This window comes from Dipodomys merriami, unplaced genomic scaffold (genome assembly GCF_024711535.1).
Source record: "Dipodomys merriami isolate MVZ:Mamm:240054 unplaced genomic scaffold, mDipMer1.0.p SCAF_15, whole genome shotgun sequence".
Taxonomy (NCBI): Eukaryota; Metazoa; Chordata; class Mammalia; order Rodentia; family Heteromyidae; genus Dipodomys; species Dipodomys merriami.
The window spans coordinates 18,587,180-18,609,868 of record NW_027202826.1 but is presented as its reverse complement, the minus strand read 5'-3'; the positions used below and the strand labels follow the sequence as shown (position 1 = coordinate 18,609,868).

At 41.5% G+C, this 22,689-nt stretch overlaps 2 protein-coding genes across 5 annotated transcripts in view; one reads left to right on the top strand and one right to left on the bottom strand.

Annotated features, from left to right (window-relative positions):
• Dapp1 (dual adaptor of phosphotyrosine and 3-phosphoinositides 1) overlaps positions 1–22,689 on the bottom strand; it is a 35,824-nt gene that overhangs the window by 11,049 nt on the left and 2,086 nt on the right. The window contains exons 2-4 of the mRNA XM_070022327.1: positions 19,055–19,177; positions 14,346–14,479; positions 3,878–4,008 (exon numbers count right to left, since the gene is read on the bottom strand). Coding sequence (XP_069878428.1) covers positions 3,878–4,008; positions 14,346–14,479; positions 19,055–19,177 — 388 coding nt within the window. The remainder of the gene's footprint in view (positions 1–3,877; positions 4,009–14,345; positions 14,480–19,054; positions 19,178–22,689) is intronic.
• Lamtor3 (late endosomal/lysosomal adaptor, MAPK and MTOR activator 3) overlaps positions 1–22,689 on the top strand; it is a 52,084-nt gene that overhangs the window by 27,362 nt on the left and 2,033 nt on the right. The window contains exon 7 of one of the 4 annotated variants that reach the window (XM_070022330.1): positions 1,627–1,741. The exons of 2 other annotated variants lie outside the window; for them this stretch is intronic. In XM_070022330.1, the coding sequence (XP_069878431.1) occupies positions 1,627–1,727 (101 nt within the window). In that variant the 3' untranslated portion in view covers positions 1,728–1,741. Of the gene's footprint in view, positions 1–1,626; positions 2,043–22,689 lie in introns of those variants that run through there. One more of the 4 variants, XM_070022329.1, reaches the window with a different exon arrangement.

Below are 22,689 nucleotides of genomic sequence, written 5' to 3'. Positions count from 1 at the left end.
AATTGTTAGATAAAAGACCTTCATAGAATTAGGCACTAAGGACTGGGAATGTGGCTTAGTGGTAGAGTGCCTAGCATGTATGAAGCCCTAGGTTCAATTCCTCAGTACAACATAAACAAAAAAAGCCAGAGGTGATGTTGTGGCTCAGGTGGTAGAGTGCTAGCCTTGAGCTCAGAGAATATCAGGGACAAAGCTCAGGTCCTGTTTTCAAGCCCCAGGACTGGCAAAAAAAAAAAAAAAATTAGGCACGAAAATCAAGGAACAATGCAACTCAGCCATATAATTTCCCTCCAAACAACATATTATGAGCCTAGGATTTTCTATGGTTTTGTTGGTGAAGTCTTCATATAGAAGAACTGAGTCTTCATTCTATCCAGGATTTAAGAAATGAAACAATTACACTGTAGATTTATCTTGAAACAAATTCATGATCTGCAACAGGAAAGATGTTTGTAAGGGCCCAAGTGTATACAACCCAAATGTTTAAAAATATACTACTAGACTACTAGCCTACCTGGTTGCTTGCTTTAAATGTAGTCAGAAGGCTTTGGGTAGACTAAAACAAGGTAGGCACTGTGCAAGTACTATTCCTTGGGTTTTTGTTGTTCATTGTTTGTTTTGTTCTTTTAGTAAAGGCTAGAATTCTACAACTTGAGCTACAGCTCTACTTCTGGCTTTGTAGTGGTTCACTGGAGATAAGAGTCTCATGGACTTCCCTTTCTTGGCTGGGCTTTGAACTGTGATCCTCAGATCTCAGCCTCCTGAGTAGCCAGGATTTCAAGTGCAAGCCACCAGCTCCAAGCTTTGATCAGGGCTTCTTGAGGAGGGTTTCTGACTACAGGGGTGGAGGTGGCACCCTGTGCACAGTTTCAGAGACCAGGTGGGAAGGTGGCGTCTGCTGTGAGCTGGGGTGGCAGTGACTGGAACTCAGAGCATGAGTTGGGTGACAGGGTAGAGCGTTATGATGGGTAGCAGGAAGAGCAACTGTCAATTGCTTACATTCAACTAATGACAATATAAGGATAGATATCGATATACATTGAGAATAATGAGATCCATAATCCCCACCGTTAGCTGTCTATGGAAAGGGAAATGGCTAGAATGCCTCTTATGGATTTTGCATAAGGATTAGAAGTACTGGTGTGAGCACACAGAGGGCTGAATGGATGTCCTCATGGTAGTATGATTCCTCCCTTTCAGTGACAACTCCGCTCAAATGTTTCCTCCAAGAGGCCTCTCTCACTTCCCTTCTCTCCCTTACCCTTTCCTTTTACTCCCTGCTATTCAAATACTAGGTTGATGACTGTCTATGTATCACTCCTCACTAGAACTGATGCTCCATAAGGGGAGGACCTTTGCTTAATTGCTTACCTAATTCTAGTGCTTAGTGCTCTGGGCATGGTAAACACTTAAAAGTTATTATTTAACAAGTAAATTACTTGAATTTCTTCTTATTCCAGGAATACAATGATCAGTTGATGTCCAAACATAGTAATGTCCCCAAATGCAGTTTCTAAAGATGCTCAATAGTTTTACACAATGGAATATCTTTTTTTTTTTTTTTTTTGGCTGCAACTAAGTTCTTTTTCCTATAAATATCAATGCATTCTCTTCCTCTGATGACAGTGATTATGCAAGAACTACATGTCCAAACAGAAAGGAGAAGACAACTTCCTGAGAGCTCTCAGTGCACTGTGTGGCTACTTGGGAAAATGAATGGAGGCTGACTTCCCCATGTTCAGTAAGAGACAAGTTTTCTTTTTCTTTTTTTCTTTTCTATCGGTCATGGGGCTTGAACTCTGGGCTGGAACGCTGTCCCTCAGCTCTTCAGCTCAAGGCAAGTGCTCTACTACTTAGCCACTGTGCCACTTCTGGTTTTCTGAGTGGTTTTTTGGAGATCAGAGTTTCCTGGACTTTCCTGCCCGGGCTGGCTTTGAACCATGATCTTCAGATTTCAGCCTCCTGAGTAGCTAGGATTACAGGCGTGAGCCACCAGCACCCAACTAGAGACAAGTTTTCTAACCAGACTGGAACACTTTCCTCAGCTCTACCCTTCCAGCCATCCAGGAAGACTAGTGATCTCTCAGAATCTACTAGCAAGCAAATTCTTTTGTCTGTATATTTGCACAATAAACTTCATGTAGCATGAAGCACTCTTCCATGATTTAAAAACTCCACTCAACCAAAACCCTTCTCTCTATGTCAGTGTTTAGATACATAGGCCGGTGACTCCATCTGATTTCTTGAAGTGAGCAAAGAAGTAAATAACAAGGCTTTCTAGAATTAGGTTGAAAAATGGCCTGTTTCCATTGAAGCTATGCTATATCTCAGGTGCATATCAAGTCTATAGATTAGGTATTATCTGCATTTTACTCTCTATAAAGGACACACGTGGAGGCCACAGTCTGATTGCCCTTGAGTGCAGATCTTTAGAAGTGTAACAGAGGACAATGTGAAGTTAAACAGAGAGTGGAGAGGAGAAGGATGTTGCAGTGATCGGTGGAGGGTGAAGGATGAGTAAACAGGAAACAATGATGGGACTAGTTGACTGAGAAACAAGAATGGTATAGAATATAGGTTTGGATCTTGTCTTAGGTCTTTTCTGACTTGGACTACTTATCACATTACTTTCCTAAATTTTTCTAATTCCAAGGTCTGAAGCTTCTTCCTCTAATTCTAATAAAACCAGAATATCTTTCTCCATTTCCACATTTATTTATTTACTTACTTACTTATTTATTTAGTCAATTATGAGGCTTGAACTCAGGGCCTGAGCATTGTTTCTGAGCTCTTTTTGCTCAAGGCTAGCAGTACCACTTTGAGCCACAGCTCCCTCTTCTGGAGTGGTGAATCGGAGGTAAGAGTCTCATGGACTTGCATGCCTGTACTGGCTTCAAACCATGATCCTTAGATCTCAGCCTCCTGAGTAGCTAGGATTACAGGTGTGAGAGCCATTGGTGCCCAGCTGACAATTGTCTTAATAAAACTTAAAGCTGAGCTTCTGCTAGTGATTATTTTCCAAATATAATGCTTTCTATTCAGAATTCACTCTTGATATCATTCGATTGTTGTCTTCATCCTCCTTCTATATTCAGGATCTTTATAGTAGGAGTCATTGGCCAGCAAGGATAAACAGAAAGAAATAGAGCCCAACAATGATAAAGGGACGAGTACTAGATGGGAATGTGTGAGGTCCTGGTTCACAGGTAAGTATAAATGGACTCTGGGGAAAACCATGAGCACCCCACTCACACTGAAAGTGAACAACAGCTCAACATCACAAAGACATGCAAAGGTTTCCAGCTGAGTACTTCAGTCAGTAAAGGAGAAAAGGCTAGGAGAAAAAACAACAACAACAAAAAAAAAACACCAGTTCCTATAGTCAAGCCAGAAAATTCTTCCATGAACAGTTGAAATGTTAAAGAAATATTTTTTTTTCTCAATTTAAGAAGCTTGTCAAAGAACAACTATTTAGTCAACTAGGTGGACACATCTGTCACCATTCTACCATTAACTTGCTTGGCCATTTAAAGACAGAGATTTAAGTATTGTTTTCTAAGTTATATCACTAAAATATATGTGTGTGTGTGTGTGTGTGTGTGTGTGCACGTGCACGCGCTGATAAGCCTTGAACCCAGGGCCTCCTGCATGCTATGCAAATGCTCTACCACTGAGCCACCTTTCCCATCCCAAACACTGAATTATTTTTCTGATTTACTCTATTTACTGCAATGCGATTGCAGCCTTCAGATACATTCTTTTCGAAATTTTATATCCCAAGCTAGATTTTTATGCATACGGGTGGACAATCAACCTTATTTCACCTGATGGCTTTCAGACAGTCAGAGAGTTTTTGGTCAGACCAGTGGTTGCTTACAGAAGGCGCTGTCGGTACGAGGTCACTTTCCGTCCTTCCTGTCTGCATGGCAGTGTGAACCCGTACGGATTCATAGATGGAAGGTTCTTCTACTTTCCTTGGATAGGGATGTTTCAGGACAATCAGAGTACCTGAATGAAGATGAAAGGACAAAAATAATCACATAAGGTCCTTAGAAGGAAGATCTGGATGCAAACTGGACAGCCCCACTTGAGAGTGGTCCCTTTTTTCATATTCACTTATTCACTTTTTTAACATTCATGAACTACCAAACATAGACAGATACTTAAGCTGGGCATTGAAACATAAGCTTGAAACAGATCATTCTTGGTCTCCTAGTGATGGAGCTAGTCATTTAAATAAGCAGGGCCATGAGACCAGTGATAGCAAGGTGAGCAAAGCAGGATGTCGGCCTCTGAGAGCCACAGGAGAATGTGTTTTATAGAATATTCAGGAACACTTTCATAGGGGAAGTTGCTCTTAGGTATAGATCTTGAGCAATCACTAAAGCGGGCTTTATAAAAACCATGAAAATAAACATACACAAAATGCCTGGACATACGGAGACCTCTTCCATTTCCTTATTACCCAGCCATCCCAGAACAAACGTGATGTAGTGCATCTCAGAAAATAGACTCAGAGCGCACTCCCCATTCTCTCTACCACTAAACTTAACTAAAGGGAGCTTTTGCTTTTCCTGAGTGGGAAGGTGAGAGACAGGCTCATCTAACAAAGGTCTCCCTATCCATCTGCAGGAAGGGACCAGGCAGATTAAGGGCTCAATTCTGGAGACTGAGACCTTGAGGCCAGAGAACTTCATTCAGAGGCTTAAAGAATGTGCCATTAAACACTTCCCCTTCTGCAACCTTCCCCCAGGGATTAGTCAATCAGAAACTAGAAACTTGGGCTACAAAGAATCAAAACTAAAGCCTTTTTTTTTCCTTCCTTGCTATGGCTTCTTGCTTTTAATCTCACTGTCTTTCGTACGGCAGGTGCATCCAAGAGTGTACTAGACAGGGAAGGAGAGGCAAATAATTCAGCCATTCACTAATACAACATTTGTGTTGCCCTGTTGTATATCAGGCATTTGTCTCAGCTCTGGGATTATTACAGTTTGCATTCCAAATTAGAGAGGAGAAAAACGATGGGGAAAAATTCAGGTGGGAGAGCTGTTATGAAAAAATAATGAATGAAATAGAGTGAATGAATAGCAGGTTGAAAGGACAGGGTGGAGAGAGGGTGATATTTTCCACAAGTAGTCATCTTTGAAAAGATGATTTGAAAGATGGTAAAAAGTATAGATGTTGAATAAAGGCAAAGAGAGAGAGAAAGAAAAATACCTTCTCAGTATTAGGAACTCCTAATACAGATGTTTGATGCACAGACACAAACACACACACACACACATACACACCATTTTATACTGCTAGTCTATGTACAATGTCTCATTGTAAAAACTGCCCCATACTTTCAGGTATGCAGGCCCAGGTCATGTGCAAGCATAAAAGAAGGTATGTTGCTAAAAGCCAGATGAGGTTGGAATGAGAACCCTGATCCCCCCCCACACACACCCCGACCCCCGTCTTTGTAGCTCAGTAGCATTGATGTCACAATAAAAAAATGGCTTCGCCATTCTCAGAGTCCTCGGCCCTGCTCTTACACATTGTCTGTGATCTCCTTTGCCAGTGCAGCCCTGCTTGAGAACAAATCCAGTCATATAAGAAGGGCTCAGTGACAGTTTTACAGTTAGAATGAAAGCAGTGACATGTAAATCAAGAGTAGCCGTTGAGCAGGCTCGGGGTCTCAGCAAAAACCACTTGTCATTGTTGTCGCTGTGTGGCCCAGGACTGGCTCTGCCAGAAAGAAAGCCCTCCTTGCCCCATCACGTGCTGGCCAGTTACCCTGATGTCACAGAAAGACCCTGGACTGCTACCGTAGTTCCTCAATACCTTTTGGACTTGGACAGCCAGTTCAAGCTGCTGCTCTACTTCTGACTGAAAATAACGATGCTTCCTTCACAAGGTTATTTTAAATACCAGATTAAAAAAAATGTTTGTGGGACAATTAAGAAAATGGTTGATGTTATTGTTGTTTAATAGACTATTTTAAATCCCTTAAATGAAATTCCAACAATTGCATCTTTGTTTTTTTTTGTTTTTTCTCTTTATTTTATTTTTTTGTGAACAAACTGTACAGAGGGGTTACAATTACATGGGCAAGATAATGAGTACATTTCTTATCAAGCATTGCAGCCTCCTCCTTTGTTTACCCTTCACATCCAACAATTGCATCTTTGGAAACATGGGTTTTTAGGTTCTGTGAAAAAGAATCTAAGCCAGAAGCTGGTGGCTCATGCCTATAATCTTAGTTACGCAGGAGGTTGAGATCTGAAGATTGACGTTCAAAGCCAGCCCAAGCAGGAAATTCTGTTAAGATTCTTATCTACAATGACAACCAAAAGTCAGAAGTAGAGGTGTGGCTCAAGTGGTAAGAGTTCTAGCCTTGAGCAAAAAAGGAAATCAAGAGAACAAAACCCTGAATTCAAACTCCAGTATTCACAGAGACCGACAGACAGACAGACAGACAGACAGGCAGGCAGGCAGACAGACAGGCAGGCAGGCAGACAGATAGATAGGTTTAGTGATTCTATTGGCAATCTTTGACTATATTCCAAGACAGATTAATATCCCTTGAATACTTCCACCACAGCAGAGAAGAGAAGGCTGGAGCCTAACACTCAAAACAGCACATACACACTCCTAAAGGGAAGCTGTGTTTGTTTTATGCCCTAAAATTTGGGCTCACATTACACATCCATAAGCAAGTGTTTAAGGGCAAGAATTATTCATCTCTTATATTATTTATTGGTGACTAATAACATTCATCTCACTATTGACACTCAATATATTCTTATTCTTATTGAATTACAATAAGATCACATCATCTGTGTTAATTGCTGCCCTCGGGTTCAGAAAGCAAATTTTCCAGCTGATATAATCGATTCCTCTATTCCTAGCTGGAAGTGGCTTTCTAGGAGCTTCTACAGGAATAGTCAAAATCTCTCTCCTTCCTTCTTTGCAAATAAACATTAACGAGGTTTGCTGATACCTAAAGGAGTTTTATAATTCCATTTCTAGTCTCACAAGGAGAGACAGACTGAGGAAGAGGAAGAAAACTAGTTAGCCAAGGCAAATATCCAAGTCAAGACGGGTTCATTATTTTTGGTGTGGTCTCTTGATTCTATTATTTATATGAATCCACTACTGCACTGGCTCAAAATCTGAGGACACTACATGCACATGACACACACATACTCACTTCTCCTTAAACTATCACTTCTTGGGATGCTAATGTACTTTAAATTCTGGCCTTGGATCAAATGGAATTAATCACCACCAGTGAGATTTATAAACTGCAGTCATCAGGAAGGGGTCACACCTGCATACAAAGAACCATGCTAAATATTGTATGTGCCTGATGCATTTCACTCTACAACACAACATTAAAGGAAGAATTCTTTTTATAAGACGATGAAGGTAAAGCTTGGAGAGGTTATATAACTTCCAGGAGGAATCAGAGGTAGCAAATGGCAGAGGCTGGAGTTCGACAAGGAATTCAGATGTTAATGCATTATCCTAGAGCCTAAACTCCGAGCCCCAGGTGTTATTGTGTGGATATGTCTATGGAACACATCTAGGGCACACTGCTATATTCTGCAGTAGACAAGACTTCACATGTATGAATCAGTTGGAAGAAATGGTAGATTCTTGAAGAGAAAGGGAGATGGGAGTTGTTGCCTTTTCTCACCAGGACTCATTGTCTTTATTGGTAAAGGAGAAACTACATGAGCCCTAATCCCAACATCCTACAAACCTCTCTAAACACACAGGCTCAAGTGAGGAGAAAGAGCATTAGGAAGCTTCGGAAGCCAATACGTCCCCTGCTTATGACAAATGCACCATGTTCAGTTGAAATGTGTTCTTGCCGGTATCGTTTTCTACTTCCCTGTGCTCTTTCTCACTCAGACTTTAACTGTTATTTTGCCTGATTGTAAATTTCCCTAGGGCCTGTTTCAGGTCCTTTCTAGAGAGATCTAACTTAAGTGAGGCTTAGGCACTTGGTGGATATTTTCTAGTCAACCTTTCTGTTTTAAGAGTTAAAACAGAGTAAGCCATAGGACTATAACATGTAAATCCTACAGTGTGGCATGTCCTGTGCCGGGGAACGTCCTCATCAAATGCCTGGAAGCCCTGCTGAGCTGTGATAGCACTGCACTGCCAGGTCTTGGTGGACCCAGTTGCAGGGAGGGAGGACAGCAAGGTGCATGGATAGAGCCTGAGCCTGAGAATCCCAGGGGCCTGGATTTCCATGCCAGCTTGGAAGTTTAGGAGATGGACAGCCTTGAACACCAGTTTTTTATTTCCTCACTTGAAAATGAGAACACTGTGTGTGTTGCTGTGGGTGGGAGAGATTAAATAATTTGATATACAAAAAATGTCCGACAAAAATGGCCCAGAACTTAGTAAACACCTACAAATGTTGGTTTTACTCACTTTCTTGCCTACATTGATCTTTTTGAAACACATTTCATCTACAAAATACAATACAATACAATAGCAACAACAAAGAGGCATTCATTTTAGGCTAACCTAAACTGAAGAAGTGATTACTGTTTGTGGTTTGGGCAAACTTCCTTGTTGCCACTAGTTCTTTGCAGAAGGATCGCTACAATTCTTAAAATCAACTTGAACTTCATTAGTTTAAAATGCCACCTGGGTAAAATGGCTGGTGTCATGAAATAAAATAAGAACTCTAACCATTATCAAAAGGCTGGGAGTTTCCATATCAAAACAAAAAGAGAAGTGGAAATTTGACATTTACGAAAGAACAAGATAGGATCTTAAACCAAGAACCAACCATTATAAAGGGTAGTTATGAACACAGCTCTTGACTTGTGCCATATTTCATTATGTGGACTACAAGGTGATTAAAGTCATCACACAGTATAAAAAACTGTATAGGACAATTTCATTTGAAAAGATTTGAAATGTGAGCAAAGGGTAATTATTATTCTATTATGTCCACATTTAATCATACAGATAATAGTTCAATTCCTCAGGACCACATAAACAGATAAAGCTGGAAGTGGTGCTATGGTTCAAGTGGTGGAGTGCTAGCCTTTAGCTGAAGAGCTGAAGGATAGCACCAAGGTCCAGAGTTTAAGGCCCATGACTGAAAAAAAAAAAAAGATAATTGGTGGTTTCACTTTCAAAAATATCTACAAAACTTAGCAAAGTACAAAAAGGTCCAGTAAAAAAAAAATCATTAATGGACCAAAATTACTAGGAAAACTGCTCTTAACTATCCAAATTTACTGAGCATAGATTAGTTGTCATAGACAGATATGAAGATAAATTGGTTATTTATTTATTTACTTTTTGGTCCAGTCATGGGGCCTGAACTCTGGGCCTGGGCGCTGTCCCTCAGCTCTTCAGCTCAAGGCTAGCACTCTACCACTTGAGCCACAGTGCCACTTCCGGCTTTTTTCTTTTTGCTTATGTGGTGCTGAGGAATCGAACCCAGGGCCTCATGCATGCAAGGCAAGCTCTCTACCACTGAGCCACCTTCCCAGCCCTGAAGATAAGTTTTATACAATAGCTTGTTATTACAAATGAAAAGCAAACTCGGAATTTAATCTTCAATTAGCATATGCCTTTGCCAAAACATAGGAATTTGCTTAAGTGGAGCTGTTGACATACAGCCCACAATTCCCTGAGGACCATGTGTGCCCACTGTGACATGCTGTAGAAATGAGTAGCATTTATACGTTCTGGAACATATCAAAAGATAAAACTGACAAAATCTTTCTCCCTGAAGAATTTACATACTAATGTAGGGAGAAAGATTTTTTTAAAATTAAGTAAATTATACAGTATGTTACAGGAGTAAGGGCTAGTGTGTGTGTGTGTGTGTGTGTGTGTGTGTGTGTGTGTGTGTGTGTGTGTGTGTGTGTGTGTGTGTGTGTGTGTGTGTGTGTGTGTATAATAAATGGATGTATGTATATCTGTATTGTGAAATTATTGGGTTTAGTGAATTACAAGGGTCTTAAGAGTGCTAGCTTATTAAAACGGAGAACTTAGTGGAGTGAACATAAATTTCAATGGAGATTATAAAAGAGGAAAGGAAAAATACAATAATAGAATCCTTCAAGTTGGTAGGAGGATTAGATCCTGTTTAGGAAACCTTAGATTAGAAAATGGAAGTTCTCTCAGTTTAAAGAGTAGAGAATGGGACAAGAAGAGGGAATAGACATTTTAAAATAATATTAATTCCTTTCATCGATGCTGTTGCTTCTCTTGAGGGCAAAGACTTTTCTATGACCCGAACCAAGGATTCAAGCAAAAGCAGGAGGTTTGGGTTATTTGAGTATCAGCTGTATTGACTTCAGAACTAATGCCGTGCCTGCCAGAAGGTGAAAGTTTCTTTTTAATAAACTTATGCTCTAGAAACTTCCAGGAGAATCTGGGCTGGAACTGGCTGACAAGCATGGTCAGATACGTTCTGTACGAGTCCTCATTCTGGGAACGTGAAGGTGAGCACTGGGACAGTGCCTCATCCACCTGTGGACAAATGCTTTTCCTGGTGATTTCAATCAAACATACTACAGAAGCAGAAATTCATCATGCACAAGAATGAAATCCTCAGAGGAACAATCCGCTGACAATTAAGAACTGATATGAGGACTGGATTTTTCCCTCAGTCCTGAGGCTTGAACTCAGGGCCTGGGCACTGTCCCTGATCCTCTTTGTGCTCAAGGCTAACACTCTACCACTTGAGCCACCAATACCACTTCCAGCTTTTTCTGCGTAGTTTATTGGAGATAAGAGTCTCACAGACAGGAGTAGATTCTTTTAAATACAAGAAGGAAAGACCTGTTTTTAGAGTTGGACCTTCCAGTTTCCAGAATTCACCATTCTTCAAGGGCTACAGTGGTGACTCTGAGCTTAAAAGTCATTGTGACTAAAGCACACTTCTCTCATTTCCTGGGAGACAGATTGGAACACTCATTTGTCATGAGTTTTGCCCTCGGTCCCCAGCCTCAGCATCTTGTCTTCATCTGGTTGGGTCAGATAAGAGGGAGAGTTACCAGAATCTCCCTCACGGGTTTAAAGCCAGCAAGCCAAGTACATATCCATCAGCACTAAGAGCTGGAAGCAAGAATTCAATTAACAGCAAATTCTTCATTAGCTGATGGATAAAACAGAGGAAAGGCAGTAGGGAGCATAACAATCTTATTTTCCTGAGTTTTGTTATAATAAAATAGTTGTGCAGTGTTCATGTATTGCAAGTTTTAGCTTTGGAGAAACTACTATAGGAATCCTAGTTAGAAAGCCATATAATTCTTGATACATTAGTCACAAGCTTTCTTTAGTCAGAATAAGGAGGGTGAGTACTGTTACAAATGCAGATTCAAGGTGTCTTTACTTTGGAGCAGTCTATGTGGGTCCTGTTGCTGACTGAATGGATGGGTGGGAAAGGCTCAATTTATTTCATTGCAAAGAGCTTTGAAATCTGCTAGTATTTCCTCTCAACTTAGAGAAGGTCCTGGAAGGATCACAGAGAATAATAGAGAATATTGAAAATGGTCTAGGAACATTGTTTAAAAAAAAGAAGTGGTGCTGGGTGCTAGTGGTTCACACCTGTAATCCTAGCTACTCAGGAGGCTGAGATCTGAGGATTGCAATTCAAAGCCAGCCCAAGTAGGAAAATCTATGAGACTCTTATCTCCAATTAACCACCAGAAAACCAGAAGTGGTGCTGTGGCTCAAGTGGTAGAGCACTAGCCTTGAGCTGAAGAGCTGAGGGACAGCACCCAGGCCCAGAGTTCAAGCCCTACAACCGACCAAAAAAGAAAGAAAAAGAAAGAAAGAAAGAAAGAAAGAAAGAAAGAAAGAAAGAAAGAAAGAAAGAAAGAAAGAAAGAAGGAAAGAAGGAAAGAAGGAAAGAAGGAAAGAAGGAAAGAAGGAAAGAAAGAAAGAAAGAAAGAAAGAAAGAGGCAGTCTGAGAATGTGTTTTAGTAGTGTTTGCGTAGCATGCATTAAGCCCGGGCTCAATTCCACTAAATAGAAAAGGCCAGAAATGGTGCTGTGGCTCAAGTAGTAGAGCGCTAGCCTTGAGCAAAAGAAGCTCAGGGACTTTAGTGCCCAGACCCTGAGTTCCCCTAGGACTGGCAAAAAAAAAAAAAAAAAAAAAAAAGGAAGAAAAAAAGAAAAAAAAACAAGCTTTACTTGGAGAGAAAAGAATGACACAACGTTAATTACAATGGTGTTGCAGGCTTCAGAGTTCTACTTATTGTCATCCATTCATCCATCTGTCCATCCACTCAAAGAACCTGCTCTGGGTTCAGGTTCTGGCAGACGTAGAGAAGGACAAAACAAAGTAGTCAAAACAAAGCTCCAGGTTCAAAAACCCTCTCTCCATGTCAGTCACCAAGAATTGAATAAAATCAAGTGTCAGGTTGGACACAAGTAGTCGATCTACCGGTAAAGATGTCTGAGAAGCTGAAACGTTTATCAAGGCCAGGGTAGCAATGGAAATAAACACCTCCCCACACTGGACTAACTGGTACTGGCTAAATGATGAATTAAGTTTTAGGGTTGATTGGGAGACTTTCAGTCAGAATTTTAAGAAGATCACAGCTGAGAATAGTCTACCACAAACCTAGTGATGTCAGTATTAAGAGAATCAACTGTTTTGTGGTTTCTATTGTGTTGTTTTTTAAAATCTGTATTAGACGCTGCATGATTCTGAGTAGGGTCTATCCAGGCCACGTAAGCAACAGCAAAGGCAGATGCTGTCCTGGCACCTTTTACCTCCACAGTGATTAGCAGCAAGGCCACTGCCAAGTTTACCAGGAAAACACGTCTGCACAAGTTCATGGTGACAGGCTGTACTTTAAGTCTTAAGTTTCTCTGTGCTACAGGTTCTTGGAATTTCCAAGCCTGTGGTGACCTGCGATTTATTTCTCACCATTTAGGACAAAACAAGTTCTCGTTCTGTACCACAAATATAAAGGTGACCCCGTGCTGACTTTGTTTAGACAAACAAGATGGACAATTCTAGTACCGGGACAGTGTGTGCTGTCACTGAAATGCCTATGGTAAAAACTTGTTCCTCAGCTAGGCCCTTTGAGGAGAAGAACATTAGCAAATAGGGCCTAGTGGAAAGAACTTAGGTTTGGGGGGACATGGCCATAGAAGACAATATTGAGACCATGAGGTAAACAGCTTAATCTGCCTCATGCTCCCTGCTGTGATGGCCGTGGGGCCAAGAAACCCTAGACTGAACTGTAGCCTTAAGCCAAGTAAACCTTTCCTCATAAGTTAGTTAGCCTCTGGTAATTTGTTACAGTGATGGAAAGCTGACAAAGAACATGGATTCTTTATCTTATTATTATTATTCAACATGAATTTTCTGGTATGACTCCTACCTTTTCCAGCCATATCTAAATCCAGTTTGAAACTAATAAGAAATCGAGGCAATATAAACATAATCGTATCACTCAAGAAGACACTTTCAAGTCCATATTTTCTAGTCAAAATCCAGCCATTTAAGTGTAAACTTAGTTTTTTTTAAGTTCAAAATTAAGTTCCATAGGTATAGGCCACACATAAGTGTAATTATAAGGAACCAAAAAGTCTTTGCTTGCTCTTATCCTTCTTGTGTTTAATATACATGTAGTATTGAAAGAAATTATGTGTCTTTAATCAATGCACTAAATAATAGGTTTTGATTAACTCAAAGTAGACTATTTCCTCCTAATGCTGAGATGCTAATATATAACGCTAGAGCATATGAAACAATAAGAAAATTGTTTGTAAATATATCAAACTGCAAATTACATACACAAAATTCAATAGAAGTGACACCTAAGAAGTTACTTGAAATCATCCTTGGTTCTCCATCTTGAAACATTATCTCAGAAGTAACTGTTTACAGTATACAATGGTTCAAATATGGTTTCTCACTTCCAAACCTCATGTTGAAGGGTTGGAGGTGTGGTTCAAGTAATAGAACACTTGCTTAGCAAGTGTGAGGCCCAGAGTTCAAATCCCAGGGCTGCCCAAAACCTCACCTTGGAAAGTAATCTCCATTATGAGATATTGGGAGGAGAAATCAGGTGGGACCTTTTAGAGATAATTAGGGCTCACCCTCATGAATACATTAATTTTGTGAGCGTAATGGATTAATGGACTAATTGGGAAATGGATTATATCAAGAATGAGTTCATTTATAAAAGCTCTTTTGGCTATGTCTCTCACTGTATGGTGCTCTTTGGCAAGACCCAATCCACACGAAGTCACCTACTTCAAAGCAAATGTGGATGCCATACTCAAACTTTCAAAATAAACCAAACAGGGCCAGACATTCAGTTAATATCAACAGAAAATAGACTAAAACATCTTACCTGTCTCACTTCCAACCAAAGGCTGATTGGCAAAATGCTTGATAAAATCTTTTAAAGATGAATATTCATTAAAGCCAAATTTAAATGAATATCCAGTATATTCAACATGGAAGTGTTTGACTGAGTCTTTGGCTCTAAAAGGGAAAAAAGAAGCATTGAATGTTATTTAATAAATGACTGTTTTCTTTTTGAAGGCAAAATGTAGTCAGAGGCATTAGGAACTGAGAATATGCAATCATTGGAATCATTGTAGTTTTAAAGAACATCACTAATGGCATAGCATGGGCCTTTCAATTTCTCACTCTCCCGAAAGGCCAGAGGCAACTTTACCTCTTCTCAGACTTGGCGAAATAGTGTTTGAATATGAACCCCCTTGCAGAACATGAGCTATGATGGCAGCATAGAAATGGCACGTACCAACCTCTCCATCTTCCTGCTCTCCCCTGACTTGTTTGGGAATAGAATGTTGCTCTGTCAATTAGTTATGAGAGCCCAGTACTTTTCCTCTCTTGTCTGTTTTACTGCCTACTGAATAAAATACCAAATTTCTCATGTTGCCATTTTCCTATTTCATTTTTGTTTGTTTTTGTGCTGGTACTGGGACTTGAACTCATGGCCTCGAACTCTGGCTCAGCTTTCATGCTCAAGTCTGGCACTCTACCACTTGGGCCACACTTCCATTTCTGACATTTTATTCGCTAAGTGGAGATAGTCTTTTGTCTGCTTGGGCTTCCTTTGAACCAAGATCTTCACATCTTATACGTAGGAGCCACTGACAACCTGCTTTCAACTTTATTTTTTTTTTTTGGGGGGGGGTCCGGTCGTGGGGCCTGAACTCTGGGCCTGGGCGCTGTCCCTCAGCTCTTCAGCTCAAGGCTAGTGTTCTACCACTTGAGCCACAGCACCACTTCTGGCTTTTTTTCTTTTGCTTATGTGGTGCTGAGGAATCGAACCCAGGGCCTCATGAATGCAAGGCAAGCACTTTACCACTGAGCTACCTTCCCAGCCCTCGACTTTATTTTTGAAATGAGGTAGAATATAAAATTAAATACTGCTCTGTACTTTATTCACCCCCACCCTATCTTCCTAGCCCCACATCCTACTCTACACAGCCCACATTGCAGTGTTAAATTGCATTAGGGTCACCTAGACCATAAAAACACACCCAGATTCTGATTCAGTAGGTGGAGCAGAGAATTTATATTCTAACATGTCCTTGGTTGATGCTGCTAGTCTAGAGATTATACCTTCAGAATCCTTGCCCTGGACCTACTATTGTCTCCAGTGTTTCTGTCTCTGACCCTTAGCTCCTACTGTTCCTTTCCCCTACAATGTCTTCCTCCTTGTCTGTGCTGGGACAAAACCCAGCTACCTACCCACCTTGACTTTAAATATCTCTTCCTCCTTAAGCCGAGTGTTTTTCCTCTTCTGAATAACCCAAACATTTCTTTTATGTTATCTACTATGCTCTGCTTTGTAGTAATTTTGAGGTGTTATTGGCCTTTTGAGATTGTGCTTCCTGAAAACAAGTCTTTGTACTTCCTCAATACTTATTTATGTGACTGATGCAGAGTGGATATTTGAAATATTTAGTCTTAAAGGAATGACTGAATAATTGAGCACATACAATCATCCTTCTGAACTGGCCTATGGCTCATGCCATTTCCAGTAGGTTTTTAAATAGAATTCCTAAGTACATACAATGGAAATCAATGATTCATATTTTAATGTTTCATGAAGATGAAATACATATTCCATCTATTCACAAGGAGCTTATTTCCTAAGCATTGAGATAAGACATGTATACATGAAAGGTTAATTAAAATATTCAATCCAATAATTCCCTGTATTCTGATTTTTGCAAGGTCCAGTCAATAAAGCACCTGCAGCCTAACCATCTGATAGATATCAACAGTGTGGCTGTCAGTCAAAGAAAGCAAAGGTCTTGCTGCCACTCATCTCAAAAGTTTCCATATTTATTACTTAGAAAGTAGATAAACAAAACGTGAATACACGAAAAATATTCATGAGTTGTTTTTTTCTTTTGAACTCCCATTTTCTCCATTACCCACTATTTCCCCTCTCCTTTTCAAGTGGGCCTGTAGATACGTTGTGGGCAATAAAAGGGGTGACAAAGCATTCTGGGATGGAGTACATACATCATGTTCCAATTATTTGGTCAAATGCTATGCTGGATAAAGTTAGCAGGGGACTTTGCAGAATACCAATTCCCTAAAGTAATTTATCTTAATATGGGAAGATTACATGTGTACACTTGCCCTCATCATATGAGCTCATCTCATGAACAGGGAATTGTCCCTGTTCACAGAAGAGGAAATCAAAGAGACATGCTTTGGCTGGAATGGAAGATAGCAAACATCTGTGCCATAGAGGCCATGTGACATGGCACTGCAGTGGTCTCCATGAGGTGACACTGGTCCCTGGGTGACAGCTGAAAGAGACTAGGGACCTCAATTATTCAGCAACAAGGGAAAAGAGAAAAAGCAAGACATGAAGAAGGGGGTCCTGAGCTCCTATTAGGAGCCACAGCCTCAGCTAACAGCTTCATGCCAGCCTGGTAGGATTCTAATGGAATCTGCATTGGGTCTGGATGTCGGTCTACAGAAACTGAAATGATCAACTTATGCTCTTTTAAGCTACTGGCTGCTTTTGGTGATGATTTGTTATACAGCATAGAAATCAATAAAGAGGCTCTAAAACCCAAAAAAGAAGCTAAGCATGTATGTTTTCTCTTGGTTTTTGAGCTTATTGAAGCTTGTTACCAATCATCTAGAGACCTATGTTCTTAAGCAGTCTTGTTTTCTTTCATTGAGAGAAGAGATTAAAACAAACACACAAACAAAAGCCACAGCTGATTTGGATGGACAGAAGGATTAAGGAGAAGCAGAAGGAGGTCCTGCCATTGCGTAGTGACAAAGAGGTGGTAGCCATGTAGAGGAGGAGAGAAATGAAAAAGTTTCTCATGCCAGCTCACCCTGAGGAGCTATACTGGGAAGAAAAACTGGTACATGGAGGTACTACTGGGATAGTCATACACTGGCAGTTGTAGGTCACTGGTGAATGATGGAGGGGAGTTAGTTGAGTCTTCATATCCCCAGCCTAATCCTTGGAGAACTACTTGATGACTCAAGTGACTTTCTGCATGTGTACAGAAGACAGAATGACAGAGGCCAATGAGAACCAGCTACCACCCATGAGGATATAAGCTCGGTTGGCCTCTTGGGTCTGGAATGCTAGATGAGAAGGAGGCTGCTAGAAGAAACTCTGACTGGAATTGACAGTCATTGCATGGTTGTATGTACCTGGAGTGGACTAGTTAACTTACTTACCATTGGTAGAATATGAAGCCTTAAAAAAGAAAGACAGTGCCAGGTACTGTCAGGCTCAATCCTGTAATCTGAGCCTCTCAGGAGGCTGGAATCTGAGGAACACAGTTCGAAACAGAAAACCAGAAGTGTAGCTGGGGCTCAAAGTGATAAAGCACTAGCCTTGAGTAAAAAAGTTCAGGGACTGCACCCAGGCTCTGAGTTCAAGCCCCACAACTAACAAAAAAAGAAAGAAAGAAAAAATAAAAAGAAAGACTACTTATAGAAAATGCAGTACAATCCTATAATCAGACTAATGGGGAGGTGGATCATGGTTTTGGGCCAATCTCAAGATCCTATCTTTGAAACAAACCAAAGGCTGGGCACCAGTGGCTACACACCTATAAGCCTAGCTATTCACCAGTCTGAGATCTCAGCATTGTGGTTTGAACCCAGCTCAGGCAGGAAAGTCCATGAGACTCTTACCTCCAATTAGCCAGCAGAACGTTGGAAGCAGAAATGTCACTCAAGTGGTAGAGCACTAGCCTTAAGCAAAAAAAGCCCAAGGTCAGTGCCCAGGCCCTGAGTTCAAGCTTCAGGATCCATGTGCACACACGTGCATGCGTGCATATACACATATCCCAGAAAAGCACAAAAATAAATCAAAAGGACAGGGGGCCTGGACCAAGGGGTCAAAGTTTCAGAACTCAGCAAGCAGCCTTGGGTCCAAATCCCAGTATCGCTCTCCCTGCCAAAAGTTGCATATCACCTACATTTTAAAAATGACTATACAAGTTATCTAGTCACAAATCATTCTGGTTTTCCAGAATGTGCAGCAAGGCCCAAAAGGGCACTCACTGGACCAGGACTCAGGGATTCAGATTCTGGTACTATTTCCTTTTCTTTCTTTCTTTTTTTTGTCAGTCATGGGGCTTGAACTCTGGGCTTGGGTGCTGTCCCGCGCTCTTCAGCTCAAGGCAAACACTCTACTGCTTGAGCCACAGCACCTCTTCTGGTTTTCTAGTGGTTTATTGGAGATAAGAGTCTCACAATGTTCCTGCCCGAGCTGGCTTTGAACTATGATCCTCAGATCTCAGCCTCCTGAGTAGCTAGGACTACAGGTATGAGCCACCTGGCGCCCGGCTTCTGGTACTATTTCTAATGTTGATGTATTAGATGCTAGCTGGCTCATCTTTTGGTTTTCATGCTCATCAGTCAAATAAGAGGTTGAGATGAAAGAACTTTCTAAACCTCTTCCAGTTCCCACATTAAAACAAACAAAAAAACCTGTTAGTGGATGAAATCCTTTAGCCTGCTAGCCCAACAAGAAAGCTCCTGAGAGATGGTAAACTTAAGTGTGGAACTGACTCTAAAGCATCCTACCTGACAGAGAGAGAGTACTGCCCAGTGTGTTCACTGCTGTCTCTCAGAAGGTAGCTTCCGTCCTGTCCATTAGAGAGGAGAAGCGCTTCCGCCGCGTGGCGGGTGAGGTTGCCGTGATACCACCTGAAATAAACCAGGAACGCACTTTTACGAAGCGCAAAACAAGATGATTCCTCTTGAGGTGGGGTTTCCTTCCAGACACTCCCCAGCAACATTTCCCTTCATCAGCAGGCCAAATGCTAAACTTTCAGCCCCCAGGTCAGGACAGGGAGACCACTGGGTGCAGTCCAAGGGGAGAGCAGAGAGGGTTGGCAAATTGTAGAGGTATAGCTGAACTCCATCAGGAAACATCACCTCTGCACCTGGTGCTTTTGCTTCATTAGGCAGGAGTCCATCCTTCATGGAGAATCCTAAATAATTCAACATGTGTCTCTAAAACTTGACATGCTCATGTATAATGATCATACTAGTATCAAAATAAATGATGGCTCTCACATGCTTTTGAAGATAGAGATGTTTGAAACAACACAGAACATGGGCAGACGCTCTTGGGCAGGGCCATAGGAGGAGAAGCAGGAAGTGGCTCAGTGGCTACCAACAAAGTGTGTGTGTGTGTGTGTGTGTGTGTGTGTGTGTGTGTGTGTGTGTGTGTGTGTGTGTGTGTGTGTGTGTGTGTGTGTAGGGGGGAGGGGTTAATGTCAAGCAAATCCCAGCAGGGAGTGGGAACAAATATATGGACTCAGAGTACCACTTGTCTTTCACAGGAGTTACTAGGAGCCAATTAACCCAGGCTTTAAAAACTGCATCTGGTTGTGAACATACAAGTATGTGATGAAATCCAGGAGAAGCCATAGCTTCTCCCAAAGCAGGCTGACTGAATGCTGATGGCCCAGAAGGTCTCCAGGGGCTGGGTAGAAGAGAGGCCACAGGGACTCTGTTTTCTGAACCATCCTGTTTTGCCACTTTTATTCCTTAACTTCTCCTATTGTTTGTCAGTTTGTTTGTTTTCACCCCTCTGTATAAAATGTCTAAGTTGAGTGGACAAAATTCCAAGGCCAGTGACCTGCTTCCTTCCTGGGACATGCCTTGTGTCTCTCTCCACTCCGGGATGTGCACAATACACCTGCAGGTACATTCTGGTCCTGCAGACATTTCTTCCTTATTTCCATATCCCTACACAGCCTTGTTTAAAGTACTTCAACCGGTGGATTTATGTATGAATGGAAGAGCTCGGCAGATTTATGAATGAATGGAAGAACTAGGAATGCAGTGTAGCATCTCCACCCAATAGGAAAACAAAACAAAACTTGTGGGACAGATTGCCATTTGTAAGCAGAAAGAAGCCACCCACAGGAGGAACAGAACAACACGTCAGAGTAGGAAACTCCCTTGAGCCCAGGTGCACTAGATACTTGCTATCTGCTGGCCATCAAGAGTCGCAGTCCACTCACCGCCCACTTCTAGAATCCAGGATTGCAGAAATACACAGGCACACATAGGAGAAACAAGCTTTTCTGCTCCATCCAGTGTGACATCTATGTAAGCACTTTATACTTTTTACTTATATTCTGTAATTCAGCCTGCTTGATTTTTTTTCTTGTCCGGAAAAGGGAATTTACATACAGCATTTATTAAACGTCTCATTAAGTAGGATACTGGTGGGGCTCTGTATACACCTGCAGCATTCAAAGCCTTGTTATGAGAAACTCGGTTGGTTGAGTAATCACGGAACTTCCTTTTCTTCCCTCTGTTCACAGAAACGCTAAGAAGTTGTACTCGTTTGGTAGAAAAGAGAGAAGTTTGAAAAGCTAGGAAGTTACCTAAACATGTGGGTTCTGGATAAGAAGGTTTACTGACTTGTAAACCCAGTGTGCCGCTAGAGACCCTTCTTCACACTTCCCATCTGTTTGTGGGTATAAAGGCTGAAGCCAGTTGTCTGTGGGTAGCAAGCACTCACTCACCACCAGAATCAAAGGTTGGCTTCTGAGTTGGGGTCTTCACACAGCAGCAGTGTGTTATGTGTAAGCAGTGCACTAACTCCTAAGGCCACCTCCTGGGTGGTCTCATAGCTTTGCTACTAGGAAGTCTGTGATCTGGGCTGTGTCCTTGACAAATGTCACTGGCTGCATCTATGAAATGATGATCATCCCTCACTGAATGTGAGGTTGGGAGAGGAAATGACGTGTTGTGTGGGATGGCATGGTGTGGTGCATATGGGTGGACAGTAGCTAACCAGTCGCAGCAGAAAGGCTACTTGGCTTGGGAAATAAGAATGTGCTTTGCACCCAGGTATTCTGGGTCTTCAAGGAACCTAATTTCTCTGCTCTTGAGTCTCTGATGTAAAGCTGTATCATGGATGCTTTTGGAAGAGCAGAGCTATTTATACAACAGAGCATCCTCAGAGAAGGCACTATTCCCTAGGTCAGCAAGCCATCAGCCAAAAGCCAATCTTGCCAGCCACCTGCTCAGTATGACAGAACTAACAGAGGCCTCATTAAAATGGCAGTCCCAGCCATTTGTTAGCTGGACCTTTAAATACATGTAGAAAAAGTTATCTGGTTGGGCGTTAGTGGCGCATGCACAACTGTAATCCTAGTTACTCGGGAGGCTGAAATCTGAGGATCGTGGTTCAAAGTCAAACCGGGCAGAAAAGTCTGTGAGACTCTAACCTCCAATAAAAACCACCAGAAAACCAGAAGTGGCGCAGTGGCTCAAGTGGTAGATTGCTTGCCTTGAGCTGAAGAGTGCAGGGACAGCGCCCAGGCCCAGAGTTCAAGCCCCATGACTGACAAAAAAAAAAAGTCTTCTGACCTTTGATCTAGTCCAACCTTTTGTACACATGTGAACAGTAAGAGACTAAAAAAAAAACAAACAAAAACTAACAAACAAAAAAACAAGTGATCAATTTCTCACTTGAGGGAATGTCTGAGCAGAAACCTTAAATATTTAATTTTAAAATAGCCAAAATCATTTTTATTATGTCCTTTTTGTTGTACCTACATCATACAGCTACACTGTCCCCACACTGTCTTGGGTATAACAATTCTTTTGGTTATCCCCAAGAATTGTTGGGATTGTTGAGTAATTAACTAGCAGTTCTTACTGCCAGTTTCTTACATGCTGTCTCTAGTACTTATTTACTGTTTTCTTGTCCTTCTCTTCAGTGGCATTTTGTTTGTATTGAGGGCAATAAAAATCATTTTTCATTCTAGTACCGAAAGCTCTATGATGGTAGCTTTTTATGGGTCTGTTGGAGAATTTGCATAGGTGGCCTCTGGACTGAGGCTAGAAAGGCATGGATGAAAGCCTAAATCGTAAGGAGAGTTGCTGAGGGCTTTTCCTGGCAACTGGATGCTAAAACTCAAGGGTTTCTTAGAAAAGAACTCAACAGCAGCCTTTCTTGTCTTTTGCCTCCCAAGTTGGCTCCAGGGAAGGAGCCCATGCCTGTTCTAGTATTGCTGGGTGGCAGTTACAGAAGGCTCTGTGTGTCTCCATCCTCATCTTTGCTGACATCTTCACTTATGGCTTCCAGTTGCCATGACAACTGCATTCTCTCTTCCTGTTTCCTGCTCCGGGGTCCAGCTCTGCCTTACTAACCTGTCACTGGGAACTCATCAGGAATCTTTACTATGAAA